The sequence below is a fragment of the Protopterus annectens genome, chromosome 1.part1 (genome assembly GCF_019279795.1).
Source record: "Protopterus annectens isolate FY-2018-M chromosome 1.part1, PAN1.0, whole genome shotgun sequence".
NCBI lineage: Eukaryota > Metazoa > Chordata > Ceratodontiformes > Protopteridae > Protopterus > Protopterus annectens.
The window spans coordinates 1,319,512,658-1,319,527,136 of record NC_056726.1 but is presented as its reverse complement, the minus strand read 5'-3'; the positions used below and the strand labels follow the sequence as shown (position 1 = coordinate 1,319,527,136).

The 14,479-nt window shown below is 38.2% G+C and overlaps 1 protein-coding gene across 1 annotated transcript in view; it reads right to left on the bottom strand.

Annotated features, from left to right (window-relative positions):
- Nucleotides 1-4,877: 4,877 nt before the first annotated feature.
- Nucleotides 4,878-14,479, bottom strand: part of LOC122816221 (CBP80/20-dependent translation initiation factor-like) — a 143,935-nt gene continuing 134,333 nt past the window's right edge. Inside the window, exon 5 of the mRNA XM_044088969.1 lies at nucleotides 4,878-5,558. Coding sequence (XP_043944904.1) covers nucleotides 4,878-5,558 — 681 coding nt within the window. The remainder of the gene's footprint in view (nucleotides 5,559-14,479) is intronic.

Here is a 14,479-nt window from a genome sequence, read left to right as displayed (position 1 = left end):
TGCACTCTGTACTGCACGCTCATCTAGTCCATTTGACTGTGGATATTCTGGACTACTAGTAACATGTGCAATGTCCCATTCTTTTGCAAATTTCTGAAACATCTGACTGGTAACTTGGGTATCATTGTCAGAAATAACTTTGTGTGGACTACCACGGACTGAGAAATGACATTTCAACTTGGTGATAAAGCAGTGGACATTAGATTAGGTAGTAAATAAATCTCAAACCAGTCTGAATAAGAGTCTACCAACACTAAGTAACGCTGAGTGTTCCACTCGAATATATCAGTTGCTACTGTTGATCAAGGTAGTTCAGGAACCTGACTTAGCTGAAGTGGTTCTTTTTGAAAATGTGGTTTAGTACTATTGCATACTGAACAAGAAGTAAGTACTTTATCAATGTCTTTTACTAGAGAAGGCCAAAATACTAGTTCTCTTGCCCTTCTTTTGGTAGATTTGGAACCTGGGTGACCATGATGCAAAATCTGTATATATTCGTGTTGTAAGGAAGCAGGAAGAACAATTTTAGGACCTTTGAAAATAATGACATCTTTCATTAACATTTCATCTTTGTAAGGAAAATAAGTTTTAACATCAGGTGGTACACTAGATTGCTTTGATGGCCATCCACCATTGATGTAGTGGTCCAGCTTTTGCAAAATTGGATCAGACTTTGTATGATTTCTCAGCTCAAGTCTCGTGGTAGAAAAATTACACTCTCCCATGATGTCAAAGTCAAAATTCTCTGCATGAAGCTATTCTGTTGTATTTCTGGGTGATTTGGATAAGGTATCAGCCAGATAAAGAAATCTGCCTTTTGTACAGCCACATTGAAGTTGTACTTTCAAAATTTGAGCATCATTCTTTGTAATCTCACTGAAGCTAAATACATAGGCTTTTTTAGAATAGTAACTAGAGGTTGGTGATCAGTTTCAATCTGAATAGCTCGACCATAGATATAATCATGAAACTTTGAACATTCAAATACTATTGCCAAAAGTTCTTTCTCAATTTGAGCATATTGCATTTCAGTTTGGCTAAGAGTTCTAGATTCATAGGCTACTACTGGTCTGCATTCTTGAAGAATAACTACGCCAAGACCAAATTTTGAAGCATCACAGGAAAGAGTTACTGGTTTACTAACATCATAGTATCTTAATGTAGGTGGGGTGGAAATTTTCTGCTTAGGGTCGTCAAATGCCTTCTGGGGCTGTTCCAACCAAGACCATGTAACATTTTTGCACATCATCTCTCTCAAAGGTGCTGTCAGCTCACTGAAGTCTGGTATAAACTTGCTAGAAAAAGAACTGAGACAAATGAACATGCCCTCACTGCACCACTTCTATTAAAACAATCCAAATGGTATCGATATCCACCTTCAATGGACCAAGCAAAACATAAAAGTTTTAAAAGGTAAAGCCTTCAATTTTAATTTCCACTTTTCATCCTGCTCCTAGCAGGACTTCTTCAGACAAACAAGAATCAACAAATTTCCACTTTTTAAAATAAAATCACATTTCAATTACAGTTGAAATCACATTTCAATTAAAATGCTTAGTTCCCTGTAACAGGATTTAAAAAGGCCAACCCCCGAAGAATAAAAGACACAGCACATTTTGTACTTTCAATAGTATTTGACTTTGTAAACAAGTAAAACATGAAAGTAAGAAATGAAAAATTGTAAAAACAAAAAACAAAAGAAATAAGTATTCCCTTCTATATTGACAAGTTACCAGCAGTGCCGTTCAAACATACAAAAAGTGCAAAAACAACACACAGTGCCTGACTGTGTGTTTGTTTACCTCCTTATTTCACTTATTCCTGACATGTTGACTAAACTTACTTCTTCACCTAAAATGGCTCTTCAGCAATCCTTACTTGTAAAGTTACCCTAAGCAACTTCTCCTATTTGTATGAATACTGAGAAACATCGCTCATACAGCTGCCTTATATACTAATACATAAAGGTTCCATGACTCATGTCTGCATTTAAATCTGTATCCTTATATTTCCAGAACTCACCTTATGTTGCTACATATTAATGTGACCCAAAGTTGTTCAAGGTATTTCGCCTCACTCTTGTTGCCACATTAAAGACCCCAGTTTGGTGGAGATGAATCACGAAACGTCCAATAAAGCTCCACTGTTACTCCATCCTTTAAACAATTTCCAAAATTGTCTGCTAGCTCATCTTATTCAAGCCTCCATTGCTCTTTGCTTGTGTAGTTACCCTAAAACACCACCTAGTGTTGTTTGTTGGTATATACCTACATAAGCTGCAATGGTTTAACATGTTATATCACACAAATAAACTTCCAAAAGGAAATTTTATGAGTGAGGGGGGGATGCCCGACCATATGCAAAATGACCTGGTCTATGAGGCCATGCTGTTGTATATATATGAATTAGTGGACATTTTTCCTAAAATAATAATAAAAAATATATATAATATTATAAATAAAAAGTAAAGGAACACAGTGATTTACCTCATGAGGCTTTTGAGCTTCAGTATACAAGAAATAGAATAAATTTCATTCAAGCCCGGATGACAACAGGTTCTAGTTTGGAGTTGCCATAACAACTCCCTTTTCTCCAACAATAAAGAAGTTTGACTGCCCCTCAAGTCACAAGTTTGATCGTCTATGGCTTTAAATTTAAAGGAATGCTGTGGGAAACTTTCCACATGTCTGGCCAATGCGTTTTCCTTTTTTAACGTTCTAATACTGTATAAGTGTTCATAGATTCTCTCCCTCAGTTTCCTGTACATTTTGCCTATATAAAAGGCAGGATAGGTATTACACTGAGCGAGATAGACCACTCCCTTTGAATTACAGTTGAACTTCTTGTTGATTTTATAACTGACATCTCTAATTGTAAAATTTTGGCCAGCATCTACCTGTGGACAATATGAACACATGTTACATTTCCACATTCCATTTCTACTGATTGGATTTAAAGGTTTCCAGCTTCTTTGTAGTATACTTTTTAAATTGGCATCTCTTCTAAAGGTGACCCTGGGTACATCTCTCCATATAGAGGACAGGCTATAGTCAGATTTTACTAGTTCCCAATTTTTATAAATAATAGACCTAATTCCATATCCAGCCATACTAAAAGTAGTTATGAAATTTGATGAATGAGTATCCTTCTCCACATTAATGCTAGGTTGAACCTCAGTAGAATAACTGTAGAGGCTATCTGCTCCTACTGAGCCTCCCAAAATAGGTTGGTAAACCCCTCTTGTTCTCTTTTCTTTCACTTCACTTATAAGGTCTAATACTAAGGTGGATGGATAACCTCTCTTAACAAACATATCTTCCAACCTACTACACTCCATGTTGAAGTCCACGTCAGTGGTCACCATACGGGCTGCCCTAACCAGTTGATCCTTAACCACTGATCGTTTCTGGAAGAGTGGATGGTTGCTAGTAAAGTGAAGTAAGGAGTTGGAGTAGGTCTCTTTTCTATAGATCTTTGCTATATAACGTTTGTTTATGTGGTCTTTACTAAGGTCTACATCTAGGTATGCTATTCTTTCCTTTTCAAACACGTGTAAATTTTAAGAAATTAGTAGTGTTATTCAAATAAGTTACTAACTTGGATGCCTCCTGTTCTTCACCATCCACTAACATAAATATGTCATCCAAGAAGCATGTGTAAAAGGATATTTTCCCTTGGATGTCAGGTTTCCTTAAAATATACTCCCTCTCCCAATACGCCATCACTAAGTTAGCAACACTGGCTCCACAGGGGGACCCCATCGCCACCCCTGTTTTCTGTATATACAACTTGTTGTTCAGTGTAAGATAGCTGTTAGTTAACACTATGCCCAAAAGTTCACATAGTAAAGTGATTTGGGGGGGACCCCCAATTCACCCAACAGTAACCTAATCCATTCTATTCCTTCATCCTGTGGAATGGAAGTATATAAATCCTTGACATCGATTGTAGGGAAGTTAAGGTCATTTCTAAAGCCTATTTTTTGCATATTTGCTAGAAATGACCAAGAATCCTTACATATTTGGGTCTGCTGTTGTGCATATTTTTTAAGGTAAAAATCTATGAATTTCGCTAGGGGGTATGTTATACTATTCCTAGCATCTACCAATGGCCTCATGGGGGGGTCTTCAATGGATTTATGTATCTTATGTATCCCAAATAATATTGGGAGCCTAGGTGAAAGCATATTAAAAAAATTATATGTATTCAAGTCTATTCTAGCTTCAATAAACAGTTCTTCAAGGTGGGAACGGATTCTTCGATATGCTATATTTAATTGATTTCTTGATACTTCCTCATAAGTTACGGACGTGACTGTTTTCTCCATTCTTTCCATATAGTCATCAACGTCCATGATGACTAATCCTCCCCCCTTGTCTGGTTGCATAACTCTAACATGTGCCTCCCTGACAAGGAGTAGGGCCTGTTTTTCTTCACTAGTGATATTGTATATATTATTCCTAGTTTGTCTTTGTGACAGAAGTTGAAACAAATCTAGCTCACAAACACGTTCGAACAAACCCAAAGTATGGTGCATTGGTGGACAATATGTACTGGAAACATGAAATGGATCATTTGTTGGATTATTTGAGCCAAAAATATAGCCAAGATTAAGTTTTCTAGTGAACAACTTCAGGTCCAGAATTGTTTCAGCAACAGACGCCCTTCTCGACAGTACAAAAGTTTGTCCTTTTGCTAATAAGTCTTCCAACAAGGTGTATATAATTAATGAAGAAAAATTAAAAATGTTAAAGTCACCTTTAGAATTATAAATGAGTCTCACTGCTTCAGGTCTGTACTCCGTTGTTTCATCTACTGATACATCTGCACAGGTGTCTTGTATGAGACATGTGGTAGATCTTGCCTCAGGTTGTATCCTAGGCTTGTTTCCGAAAATTTTGATTAAATTTTGCTCCATTCCACCGTGATTGGTGGTCGTTTTCACTGCCTCTGTTAGATGGTTGATTGTTGTTACCTCCCTCAGAATGTTCATTACGTTGGCTTTCCTGATGGCTGCCATGAGCTCCGTTGTTATGATCCGTTTGGACGCCTGGCTGGTAATCTCTTCTATTAACTGGTTCCTTCCTTTGGTCTGATATTCCAGTTTGGGAGACAGGAGGTTTAGGATATGATATTCCTGTTTTGTACGCTTCCCTGTATCTATTTAGCTTCGTCATTTTAGTGCTCTTCAGTTTAACCAAGTATGAATTAATGCTAGAAAAGCATCCATCATATTCATATTTGTACCGGTTAAAGTCCAAGTCACCTTTTACTTTTTCATCCAACACAGTAATTTCTTTTATTAGGATATCGGCTGCCAATTGGTAGTGTTTAATCATAATATCCAATAGTTCAAGTCCATGTTTGTTAAACAAACTGAGAAGGTCTTTTTGAAACAAAGAATTCTCAATAAGAACAGTGGGGTATTGCCACGATCTGAGGCCCTTCGGCACAATTCCTTCGTTGACACACTCTTTGAAGTATGTTATTTCTAATTGCAATTTTTTATATTTCATAAGCTTCAAGTCAAAATTCTTTAAAGCATTCTTGAAGAATAACTACGCCAAGACCAAATTTTGAAGCATCACAGGAAAGAGTTACTGGTTTATTAACATCATAGTATCTTAATGTAGGTGGGGTGGAAATTTTCTGCTTAGGGTCGTCAAATGCCTTCTGGTGCTGTTCCAACCAAGACCATGTAACATTTTTGCACGTCATCTCTCTCAAAGGTGCTGTCAGCTCACTGAAGTCTGGTATAAACTTGCCTAAATAGTTGACATACCAAGAAAACATTGTAGTGCCTGAACATTATCTGCTGCTGGCTTTCAAGAATGGCTGCTTGCTTGGACAGGTCTGGTCTCAAGCCAGTGCTAGTAAATAAATGACCTACATATGTAGCATCTGGTAATCTAAATTTGCACTTCAGAGGATTGAGCTTTAAGTTCACTTCATGTGCTCTGTCTAGACATTTCTTAAGTTTTCTGCCATGCCGTGCTTCACCATTGCCTCCAACCAATAAATCATCTACTATTTTGGCATAAGGGTAACCTGAAAAAAATTGCTTCATTGCATGCTGGAAGACTCCATTTGCAGAATTTATTCCAAATGGCATCCTGAGGAATCTATATCTGCCAAATGGAGTACTGAAAGTAGTCAGTAATGAGAATTTGCGATGAAGCATCACTTGCTAAAATGAACGTTTTGCATCTAGGACAGAAAAAAACAGCGGCATTTGATATTAGGGTTGTGACTTCTTCGACTGTATGCATGGGATGATGCAGTCTCTTTAATGCTTTGTTCAAATCTCTTGGGTCAATATATATTCTGATTTTGTCTGAACCTTTTTTATGGGCTGCTACCATGGACGACACTCATTCAGTCGGTTCTGTAACTGGACAAATTACACCTTGCTCCACCATTTTATCCAACTGAGGTTTGACTTTATCCTGCTAAGCTATCAGAACTTTTCTTGCTGGTCTGACAACCAGACCGACCTCTGGGTCTAACTTCATGGAATACACAACTGGTAGTTTGCCCAACTTGTCATCAAAAGCATCAGCATACTCTGAGAAAATAGTTTCAGTAAAATTGGAACTAAGATATGTGCTTATATGATGAATTTATTTGGTAAAAGAATGCACATTCATTCTCAAACACTCTCTGAGACCCAATAATGACTGCACAGGTCTTCAGACTATATAAAATAACAATCTGTAACAGTTTCTAGCCAAATAACATGAAAGCACTACTGAGCCTTTGGTATGAATTTCTTCACCACCATAAGCAACAAGTTTTGCACAACTAGCCACATTGAGTTGTTCACCATTTCTCACTTTAGCAAATGTGTCTGCTGACATAACATTACATTTTGAGACGGTGTTCACTTAAGCTCAGTGGAGTTACCATTGATCCGGACAGTACAAAACACTTCATTCTCTGTCAACAAATTTATTGCATCAAGCTTTTCACCAATTACTGATACACCATCTAAGTAGAAAGTAGAACTGCAGCTCTCTATATGATCAACTTGCTTTTTCAAGTGACCCTTCTTTATAACTGTGTGAGGTTTACCTGATTTGCAAAACTTTTGAAAATGGTTCCATTTTTTTACACTTATGGCATTGCTGACCAAATGCTAAGCATTTTTCTCTTTTAGACTCATGACTGGCACCCCAATTGCAACAGTTAACAATTAAGCTGGATTTGGGTTTTGCTGATTCACCCTTGTACTACACTGAGCATATCATTTTCTTAGAACTTGCTAGAAAACTACGACCCTGCCCAGGAAACCCTGTAGCAGTTGTAGTTGCCATGTGCTTAGGCCTACTGCTGATAGACACGTGTTGAATGCTGTCTACATTTGCTCTGGAGCCTGCTGAAACCATGCTCTTATCACTTGCAAGCATACTTGTGTGCCTTTCTGTAACTTCATGGATTTGACAAATCTCAATAGCTTTGCTCAGTGTTAAATCTCTGTCATGAAGCTAAATCTTTCTCACTGCAGCACTATTAATATCACACACAAGCCTGTACTTTATCAGCTCATCTTTTAAGTCACCAAACTAACAAATTTTAGCTTTGTTTCTCAAGTCAGTTATAAAAGCTTCAAAAGTCTCCCGTTTTCTATCTCTTGTGCAAAACAAATGCCTCTCTAATGTAATATTTGTCTGGGGAGGTTACACATTTCCCTGAACTTGTGCTTCAAACACTTGGGATCTTCCTTTGATTCAGCCTCTACAACAAGATGACAGTTTTCACCTTCCACTTATACACCGCTGATGCATACACATATGAACACTCTCTTTCAATGGCCTCTAACCCAGCTAGGTTTAGCAAAATGAATGCCTTGGTGCATGCATATTTATCAGAATAAGCTACTAGTATAAAATATCATACTCTTGTTCAAATATTCTCCAATTCTCTGCAATATTCTGGTCAAACACCAATAGTGAGTGTTTTCGAAATGTATCTGCCATATTAACACATACCAGCGAAGGCTTTTGCAAGTATGGACAAACATACACAATATGCACATGCCAGAAATGTATACCAGTATTTGTAGCTATGCCCAATAGCACAACAACCCTCTGAATAACTGAACTTTGTGAAATAAGTCTCTCAGGCACTGTAATGCTCTTGAAATTACTGTACTGTAAGAAATCACCTCTTAGTGTAAGAAACATTGTGAAATAAGACTTTCAGGCACTGTAATACTCTTGAAATCACTGTACTGTAAGAAATCAGTTATCACCATTGTAAGAAACATTTCAAAATAACTGTAATGTGCGAATAAATTTGGCAGAAGAAGCTCAACGTAAGAAATATTTCATGCTGAAACTTCCCCAAAATGGGTTTACTTTGCTAAATAACTCTTTACAGTGCAAGTAACACTCTGTAATGGCGGCACTTTGAAAAAAGACACACCCAGCACAAGAAACTTTTCGAAATGGCTGTATTTTGACTGTACTTTATGAAATAATTGCACTCCGCACACAAATAAACTCTTCAGAATAAATGCACGGTAATAAGCACACACTGTAAGCACTTTTACATACTTTGAAATACTTTGAATAACTCTAGTTATGCCCTGAATACAATTCAAAGTAGTAGCTATGCCAAAACACAGTACTTTGCCAAAAAAAACATCCAGTCGCCTTGCTTTATTTATGCTTAATTTACCCTTTTTCCCTTTATTACATTTGTTTTGCTCATTTAATCTTTTTTCATGCCCATTATACTTTTCTTGTGCTCGTTTTAATCTAAACATGCCCGTTTTGCTTTAAACATGTTCGTTTTACAATTTTGAGGTAATTCCAAATCCCCTTATGTGCTTTTCTGATAATGATTCTATCAAATATCTTAATTTTAAACATTTTGTTTAATTAATAAAACTTTTGTGCCTCTCACTTGTTTAATAATGCAGTTTGCACCCTTGTAATGCTCTGTTTTATCATTTTTTATAAAATAATTTGTCTGTGCATGTTTTCATTACCTTTGGTTAATTTCTAGCCCTTTTTTGTGCTCGTTTCTCTTAGTTTACCTTCACTGTTAACCATGAAGTCCATAGCTCTGAAAAGCAGCCTCTGGAATCCCAGTTCTGACACCATGTCGCTCATATAGTCAGGATAAAACAGATAAAATCTTTGTGGGTTTTGTTCAAGCAGCTTTATTATGTAAAAACACACATCAGGATTGAGGCTTAATAACTTTAACTTAGATAAACGTATAAACAAATTAGCTATTAAACTCATACATGCTCACTGTTTGGCTGCACTCACAAAATGGCACTGAAGCTAGCATATGCTTGCTATTTATATGCACATGCTGACCTTGAAACACTTCTTAAAGTACAACATGCACACACTATTCTGCAACTGTTATATGTTATAGGGAATAAAAAGGAAGAAATAAACTTATCTCTATTCTTAAATGCTTGAGAGCTCAAGGCAACCACATCCAAATGTGAAAGAGCCAAACAAGATCTGAGGTATGTTAGGGATTGGTGTATTATGGGTAAAGGAGGAGCTTGAGAGCTTTTTGGTGGCCATGAGCTAAAATAACAGCTGAATCATATCCGTGGATCAGATCCAAGCCCAACTGTTGAGGAATGAATGAAAACTGACAACAACAGATCGTCAGTTTCCCAGTACAAATCAAAGAACACTTTAGAAAAGCTTCATAACTGCTTAACAGTGGTATTAAGCATACAGACAACACAATAATAAAGTAGAATTCTGTAAGGAATTAACAACAGTAGCAAATAGAAACAATACTAAAACAGAAAGATAACATATCTTTAGATATATATATATATATATATATATATATATATATATATATATATATATATATATATATATATATATATATATATATATATATCGATCTACTGTTTTTGGTTGAAGTTTCAGTACTTCGAACTTCACTTGTTCGAATGCACTTGTTTGAAGTACTGAAACTTCGAAAACTGACTATGGAGATCACAATACAGCGCGGAATGGGAATATTCTCTTTTCCTCACTGTAGTACAATCTTGGAGTTGATATATTTAAGTAGGGGGTGTGGGGGGCTTGCTCTCCTGCAAAAATATGTTTTTGTTATTTTTTTTATTTGTGGGGCAATCGGGCACCTAGACTTCAGTGAAAGTGCACGTTCGCTGAAGTGGGGTTCTACTTTTCGTTTTTGGTTAAGTGACAATTTGTTGTAAAGTAGTAGACCCACACACACACATATATATATATATATATATATATATATATATATATATATATATATATACACACACATATATATATATATATATATATATATATATATATCTACATGTGTGTGTGTATATAAAAGATATGTACTTACCATAACAATAGATCCATGTTGTCATCCAGTTCAACATACGGGTTGTCATGTCCAACTGGATCCAACTTCAGCACTGGATTTGAAGCTTTCATGGTTCCAGGGCTCTGACACCTCCCCCACCCATAATTCCCTGAAATCCTTCCTAGTACCTCAGATTGAGTTTGCCTTACTGTACAGATAAGGTCTATTTATGAACACATTTTAGAAAGTAGATAACAGATAACCAATCACAGAGAAGGGAACAAGGAAACAGACAGGACTGTTCACAGACAGGGTGTGGAGTGGCAACCATCCAGTCATCTTGAAGCTATATGTGTCAATCTGAAAGAGAGGCAGGAGGGAGGGAGGTTGAAAAGGATGAGTATAAGACAACATGGCTCCATCGCTATGATAAGTATCTAACTTTCATATCCAAGGTTGCCTGGTTTCATCTGATTCAACATATGCACAGATTCCCAAGCTGTTTTTCTGGATAGTATCAAGGAAGGACATTCCTGAGTATGGTGGAACCAATGGAAGAGTGAGATCTGTACTGTTTATAAAGAGTCACAAAGGTATGAACTGTGGACCAAGTTGCTGCTGCACAAATATCATCAATAGGCAGTCTACTTGAAAAGGCCATTAAAGTAGCCACTGATCTTGTTACATGAGCCTTCGGCTTGGATTGTAAAGATAAACCCTTCTGTTACAGACAAAGGAAATGCAGTCTGACAACCACCTTGAAAGTGTAACCTTTGCAACAGCTCTACCAAGTTTTGGTTTGAGAAGGCAATAAGTAGTTGATCAGAATTCCTGAACTGTTTTTTATGAAGAACACAGAATCTGAGTTGACAATGAACATCTAGCATGTGTGTGATATATTCTCCTGCTTGAAAATCTGGAGAAAAATACAGGTAAAAGTATGGATTGATTTAAGTTTGTTTCAGGTGTCACCTTTAGAAGTATGCATTAATCCGGAGAGAAACTCTGTCCTTATGGAAAGTCAAACAGAGAGGTTTACATGAGAGTGGTTGTAACTCTGAATTTTTTTCTGGCTGAAGTGATCACCACTAGGAAAATTGTTAGATATTTAATGTCCGCCATGGCCGCAAGTTAAAGAGAGACTGTGTTAGAGCCTGGAGCATGATGGTAATATTCCATGGAGGGATCAGTTCTCTAATGGGAGGACATAAAAGAAATGTTCCTCTTAAAAACTTCTTGAGATCTTCAAGGAAGCTATGGAAGTGTCATTGTGGCTAATATGAAAATTCGAAATTGCTGACATTTGAATTTGATGGTAGCATAACTAACGTCTTTACAAAAAGGTTCAGACATGAATTCCAAGATCGACAGGATGGGTGCAGAAAAAGGGTCCAAACATTTGGCCGCAGCTCAAATAGAAAATCTTCTCTATTTGCTGTAATATACAATTTTTGTAGCAGGCTTCTTGGAAGTTGAAATAATCTCAACAACCATATTGGGAAATCTGACATCTCTGGCTATGGTCAGAAATGGAGAAACCAAGTGGTTAGCTTCAGGGTGGTCTAGTCCAGAGGAGGAAATCCAGATGGGTAAGACAGAAGAAGTGGATACTGAACCAGCATCCAAGGGGTATGTACTAATAGATGCCACAGGAAGGGGAACCATATTTGTTGGGGCCAGAAGGAGGCAATGACGATTACTTTGGCCTTGCACTGTCTGGCTTTCTGAATAAATTTGCTCATGAGTGGTAATGGGGGAAGGGATACAGGATGCGCAGAGCCAATTGTGGACCAGAGCATCCCTCGGTGGTTGACCCCATGGAGGAATCTGCTGCAATTGTTGTTGAGGTAAGAGGCAAATAGGTCACAGCAAAGTTGGCCCCAGTGACAAAAATTAAAGTTGCCTCTTCAGAGCCCTGTTGGATAGAGGGACCACTCATGAAGAATTAGGATAGTTCTGCTCAATTTGTCCACCAGAACATTGGAGGACTCTGGGATGTGCATTGCTTTCAGAAAACAGTGTCAAGACATCACCCACTGCCAAACTCTCATGGCCTCTTGGCACAAGGGTAAGAACAAGTTCCTCCTTATTTGCTGATGTACAATATGATGGCCATGATGTCTGTCTGTATGGAAATCACACCCTTGAGGAGGACATCCTGGAATGCCTGCAATGCTAGGAGGACCTAGCATCTCCAAGACACTGATGTGAAGATTGGCCTCTAAGGTTGACTATGTGCCGTGGATCATCCTCCCTTCAAAATGCCCCCCTCTGAAGGGAGGCATCCAAGGTTAGTACTGCTACCAGCAGATCTATGTGAATAATTCATCGTTCATTGATGTGTTGCCTGCAAATCTTTGTGAGTCAAATCTTCACATGTAATGGGTGAAAATTCGACGACCACTGCACTGCTAGAGTCCACTGAAGCACTGTCATATAGTAGTAGGCCATCAAAACCATTAGAATTGTGAATGCTATTAGGCCTAACTGGCACAGGAAGAACAATGCTGGAGGAGGGGGATGATGGATCACCTGTGTGGCTATTAGACACAAATATATAACCCTGTAATAAGGGAGGTTGACAATCTGCAGAGTTGTGTTGAGGTGCCATCTAATGTATTTTATTTGTTGGGTTGGTACCAACTGACACTTTGAGAAACGTACTTTTATACCCAAATCCAATAACCATTAAAGCAAAAGGTACAAGTAATGTAAATCAGATGCTCAGAATCAGCATTCAGGAGCCGATCATTGAGGTAGGGAAGGACTTGGATCCCTAGCAGATGCAAATGTGCCTCTACCACTGCCATTATCTTAGTGAACACCCTGGGGGTTGTGGTGAGACTGAAAGGTAGGGGTCTGAACTGGTAGTGACTCGTTCCCAGCTGGAAATGGAAGAATCTCCTGGAGTGCTTCCCTATCTTCATGATAGTAAGTGTCCCGAAGATCAATTGAGCACATCCAATCATCTTTCCTCAGAAGAGGCAATATGGACTGAACTGTGACTATTGGGAGTTTTGTCTAGTTTCTGAACTGGTTCAAGTGACTGAGATTCAAAACTGGTCTGAGGTACCCTGTATTCTACTAAAAAGAACCTTAAGTAGACTCCAAATTCTAACTGGTCTGGGGGACCGGTTGGATGATTCTTTTTTTTCTAGCAGCTTGGAAAATTCTATTGCTACTAGTTCACATTGACTGGGTGAAAAATTGAGAATAACTTTCTTTTTCAGGGAATAGAATAGCCTCTGGAAAATAATTTTAGCAGCCACAAATCCTTTGCTGTGTTTTGTCAGGCTTAAAGATGCAATGATAAGCATCCCCAACTACCTCCAGAATGCAGCAGTCAGAGAACCCATCAGGGACTCTGATAGGACATCTCAGTGAAGGGACCATAGAAGCATTCACTGGTAGACCTTAGCTCCAGTGTTTCCTGTCCTGCAGAGATGCTAATCCTATCTGGTTTCTTGGGTATCAAATCCACCATATCAGATTCCTTCCAATTCCGTTTCAACATGAGATCGATAAGTGGATCAATGGGTGGTACCAACAGGGCAATACTGACCTGGAATTGAAGGTTTCTAAAAATACAGATTTGTCCAGTAAGGAATCTTCACTGGACCATCACCCTCTCTAATTCATAAGCTCAAGGATTACCAGAAGGTAACATCTTTCAAGCAGGACCCCTCACCCTCATCCAAGTCTGTATCCTCTGTGAAAGACTATGGTGAGGAGTCTATGTGCTTTCACATGCATATCTGCTTCTTATGAATTGGTTCTGTTGGGAGGTCAGATGCTTCAGAATCAGACTGGGAACTAATATAGCATGTGGTTTCAGAAGCCTGAGGTCCTGACTGTCCATGTCTGACAGGATGATGAGAAGAAGATTATGTTGCAGGATCTAGATGGGGTTTGAGTGAAATTGAGCAAGATGAAAAAAACACATTCACTTTGGGTATGCCCAAAATCCTTTGAAAAATCTCAAAGGCTGAAGCCACTTGCAAAACCAATGATTACCAGGATCCAAAGATGACAGAGAACCCTCAACCCCAATGAGCCCCAACCCAGAAGGTGATTTTGGACCTAAGCTGTCTAGTGCCAAAGCTCAAAGGGGAAAAGACACCCTCCCCTGGAACTAAGCACAAACACTATGACTCTGACTTCC